Source organism: Elephas maximus, chromosome 18 (assembly GCF_024166365.1).
Source record: "Elephas maximus indicus isolate mEleMax1 chromosome 18, mEleMax1 primary haplotype, whole genome shotgun sequence".
Taxonomy (NCBI): domain Eukaryota; kingdom Metazoa; phylum Chordata; class Mammalia; order Proboscidea; family Elephantidae; genus Elephas; species Elephas maximus.
This window is the reverse complement of record NC_064836.1, coordinates 68521914-68526745: the sequence shown is the minus strand read 5'-3', so window position 1 is coordinate 68526745 and position 4832 is coordinate 68521914. Positions and strand designations below refer to the sequence as shown.

General features: G+C 35.2%; 1 protein-coding gene across 1 annotated transcript; it reads right to left on the bottom strand.

Annotated features, from left to right (window-relative positions):
* Positions 1 to 682: 682 nt before the first annotated feature.
* Positions 683 to 1651, bottom strand: LOC126061365 (olfactory receptor 5K3-like). The gene has a single exon (XM_049857870.1). The coding sequence runs from the start codon at positions 1649 to 1651 to the stop codon at positions 683 to 685; it is 969 nt and encodes a 322-aa protein (XP_049713827.1).
* Positions 1652 to 4832: the final 3181 nt, after the last annotated feature.

Here is a 4832-nt window from a genome sequence, read left to right as displayed (position 1 = left end):
TAGATTTTGTAACAGATTTTAGCAGTGTCTTAGTCATCTAGTGCTGCTATAACAGAAATACCACAAGTGGATGGCTTTAACAAAGAGAAGTTTATTCTCTCTCACAATTCAGTAAGCTAGAAGACCGAACTCTGGGCACCGGGACCAGGGAAAAGCTTTCTCTCTCTATCGGCTCTGGAGGAAGGTCCTTGTCATCGGTCTTCTCTTAGTCTGAGAGCACCTCATCAAAGGAACCTCAGGTCCAAAGGACACCCTCTGCTCCTGGCACTGCTTTCTTGGTGGCATGAGGAACCCTGTCTCTCTGCCACTTCTCTCTTTTACATCTCAAAAGAGATTGGCTTAAGACACCATCTAATCTTGTAGACCTCATCAATATAATTGCTGCTAATCCATTGTATTACATCATAGTGATAGAATTTACAGCATATAGGAAAATCACATAAAATGTTGGACGATCACACAATACTGAGAATCATGGCCCAGCTAAGTTGACAGATATTTTTGGGAGATACAATGCAATCCACGACAAGCAGAATCCTTCCTTCATGAACTTATTTAACCATTTATATATTATTTGACTTAAAAATCATCAGAATTGAGTAATTTAATATTTCCTATACAATGTGGCCATTTTCCATTTTCCCAGTATCCTAGACTTTGGAAAAAGTTTACCTAATAAAAATTAATTTCTCACAGGAAATATTTGTTTCAGAATGCTATGAGGTTTTCTGTTCTTCATAATTCTTTTCACAACATTTAGTACTTCCTTATTTCTTAGACTATAGATAAAAGGGTTTAATAAAGGAATTACTAAAGTATAAAAAATAGCAACATGTATATCTTTATACCCTTCTTTAACTGAACTTGGTCGAATGTACATGAAGAGAAGAGAACCGTAGAATATTGAGACAGAGAGAAAGTGAGATGCACAAGTAGATAAAGCTTTGCCTCTTCCCTCTTTGGACTTCATTTTTAAAACTGTGAAAAGGATGCAAAGATAAGACATTAGGACTATGGAAATAGTAAAGATTTGAATTGACCCTGAAAAGATAAGTAGCATCAGTTCATTGATATAAGGGTTTACACAGGAGAGTCTGAATAATGGAAGAACATCACAAAAAAAGTGATTGATTTGATGAGATCCACAAAAGGTTAACCTTAACAGAAATACTACATGAATAATGGAATGCAGGTTGCCAGCTAAGTAGGACCCTGTGATCATCTGAATGCAGAGTTTCTTCGACATCATGGTGTGGTACTGCAGTGGACGGCATATTGCCACATAGCGATCACAGGCCATTGCTGCCAGGAGAAAGCAGTCCGCAGTTTCAGCAAAGCAGAAAAAATAAAATTGTGCCATGCATTCATAGAGGGAAATCACTCTGTCCTCAGAAAAGAAGTTCTCTAACGTTTTGGGGGTGATGGCACAGGAACAGCAGGAATCCATCAGAGCCAGGTTGCCCAGAAAGATGTACATGGGTGTGTGGAGACGGCGCTCCATGAAAATCAATGCCACCAAACCAAGATTCCCCACCATGGTGATCAGATAAATGGCAAAGAATACCACAAACAGAAGGATCTTCAGACCTGGTTTGTCCATAAATCCTATGAGCATAAACTCGGTTGTCAAAGAGTAATTGTCCTCGGTCATCTCTACTTTGTCTGTTGAGATACAAATCATGGAGATATAAAATTCTAAGTTAGACTATTTCTAGCTTTCCCTTTGAATTGCTCTTGGACAACAGGGAGTAGAGCCAATCCTCCAAGCTTCCCCTGCTGTCTCTGAAGTACAGGCACACACACTTACAGGGAATCTTAGTTTCCCTAAAGTGTCGTCTTGTATGACCTCAAGTGCTGATGCCCCAGATTCAGAAGAACATTTTCATAATTTCAAAGAAATGCTTGCAGTGAAAAGGTTTTTGTATATGAACTTATACAAAGATAGGGGACAAATATAGGGCACCCTAGATTTACTACTCTCAAATAATTCAATGTCAATTTTGTATTGACAATCTTAAAGTACACTTAAAATCAATTTTTCTGCATATATGTATTTTTTTTTTCACTTAGCAATTTTTTTTTTTTTTATCCTATCCTAGTGACAGCTGTTAACTGAAAGGTCAGCAGTTCAAAGCCACCAGACACTCCTTGGAAACTCTATGGGGCAGTCTTACTCTGTACTATAGGGCTGCTACGAGTCGGAATTGACTTGATGGCAATGGGTTTTTTTTTGGTTACCCTAGTGGAGTGAAAATTTAACAATTACAAAGTATGGGTGTTTTAAATTTATAATGTAGAAAGTACACAAAGGTCAGTAATTATTGAGGGAACTATTTAAAGAAAATTACTTTGGAAAGCTAGAGACAGAAAAATGCATTGATTTCCTTAACAAGTTAATTGGTGTATATCATCTTTATATTTCTATTGACCCATTCTGCTATGATGGAGCAAATTTTCTGAGACTAGTTGTAAATAAAACATTAATATTTTCCCTCTTTATCTGAGTACTTTCCATTTCTAGCAACGGGCCTCCTGTTGTTCTAATCTTATGAGATTTGCAGATCATACTCTAATAATTATGACCATATTATGAGAATTGATAACTATCCTCTCCAGTTTGTTCCATAGAGACTTCTACCATTTATCAGATAGAAGCTCCCCATCGTTTCATTACTTATTTAAGGTCACATTCTCCTGAGATTTCCAGATCTATTTATCTTAGTTGAAGTTCAGTGGCCATTACTTCATGACATTGTCAAATACAACACAGCTGCCAAGAAGGCTTTAATATTTGTTGTCTCTAAGATAATTTCAAATTCTTTAGGACAATATTTAAGGTTCTCTGTAACTTGATCCACATCCGTCCTTACTTCCCACATACACCAATAGCTCTTCAAGCTTTCTCACTCTGTCCACCCACCAGTGCCACACTTACTCATTTCCATGAACACTGACCGTGCCCATGCTATAATTTCTTACAAATCATAATTCCAAATATAGATTTTGACACTTTGACCAAATATCTATATCCTTTCCATACTTTTTATTAAGGCATAGCTTACATATGAAGATATGTAATAAAATTTTAACTAAATAACTGACTGATCTCCATTTCTGAGTCCTTAAGCATATGTTATATACCCAACATAATGTAGGATTTCTCATGCTTCATCTACATTGTTTTTATTATATGTGTATGCACAATTTTTTTATTAGATGGTAGGCATTTTGAGATTAACTCTGACTTATACGTCTGTGAAGTGAGCTGTAAAATGCTCTGGTAAAAAGACAGAATGGATCCAAATCTGAGCTCCACCTTGATCACCTGGGACAAGTGAACTTATTTCCAGTATCCTACCAATGATGCTAAGTGACCACTGTGGCCTGTGCAAATTGAGATTATTAACTTCGGAGAAGAGCCTACAAAGGAAATTATTCAAACTCTTCATTTGAAAAAATTTAGGTGTCTTTCTATTACTTGAATTGACATTTTAAAACTTGTTGTTAAAAATATATGTAACCTGACACTTGCCAATTCAAGATTTTTCATGTGTACAATTTAGTGATACTAATTACATCTGTCATGTTGTCCTACCTTATCTACTATATTTCTGTTTCCTTGGAAAACTATAAACTTTTCTGAATCATATCACAATAGCTTATAAGTTAATAAATTAAAGTAAGCTTGCCTTTATATTTTTGTTTTCTAAATTTTTGGTTGTTTTTAAATAGTCATAGGATTTTTGAGAACAAATTTTGTTTTGCTTTACAAGGTTATCTCATTATCTAGTGACAGCAGTAGAACACTTCAACTGAAGATGCTAATCATGTAAATTCTATGGCCAAAACAGATTTATTTTTCCATAACTTTGAAATTGATTTTTCCATAAACATCAAAGGAAACCCAATGGCTAAACATTTTTAAATTTGTTTATTTGAAAGTATTAAGTATAAACCATCTAATGATTCAGCTAAATCAGAAATAACTTTAAATTCACATTACTGCAACAATGAGCTCAAACATAGCAACGATTGTGAGAATGGCACAGCACGAGGCAGTGTTTTCCTCTGTTGTACATAGCGTCGCTATGATTCAGAACTGACTCGACGGCACCTAACAACAACAAACTTGACTTACTTTGTAGAATTACTTTGTGACTTTAACTGTCTCTTTTGAAATTGTACCTTATAATCAGACAAAGTCAGGATGAATTGCAGTATCGTGTCTTATCCTAGCTCCTCATAGTATTCAATTGACAGAAAAACTAGAAAGATAACTAATCAGTTGAAATCTAAGAACAATGAAGATAACAAATTTTGAGAAATAAATATTTATGGATGTCAATATTAAAAGTAAAAATAAATCAGAATATTTCTCTTACCTGGATTTCTCTGAGAAGGAGAATAGCTTGTTACTTCCCTTGTGGTGTTAGGACAAATAGAATTTCTGAATATAAATCTTGGTCTCTAAAACATTTGGGATTGAAAGAATGAAAATCTTGGAGACTACTAATAGGTCAGTGATGATAATTAGAGTGCAAAGTTTGTTTTCCATCTAATCCTAAAGGGATTTTCTTGAATTGACATCATTGTATTTCTGTGTGGAGACTCTGTCCTCAAAACACAGAAACAATATGGCATTCATTAAAGATGCTTTGTAAAATACTGTGGTTAAAGCAAAAGGCCTCACCAAACTGAGGATAATCACCTAGCTGGCTCTTACGTAACTGATCTAATTTCTAAATCCTGTTTGCCGTTCTGTGCATAAAATGTAAAAGGGGCAGAAAAAAGCCTCAGACTGTATTGACCACTTATTGGAAGACATAGGTCTA

Bases quoted from the DNA above. Each gene is read 5' to 3' on its own strand.
- LOC126061365 (XM_049857870.1), bottom strand. From the start codon at position 1,651: ATGACCGAGGACAATTACTCTTTGACAACCGAGTTTATGCTCATAGGA.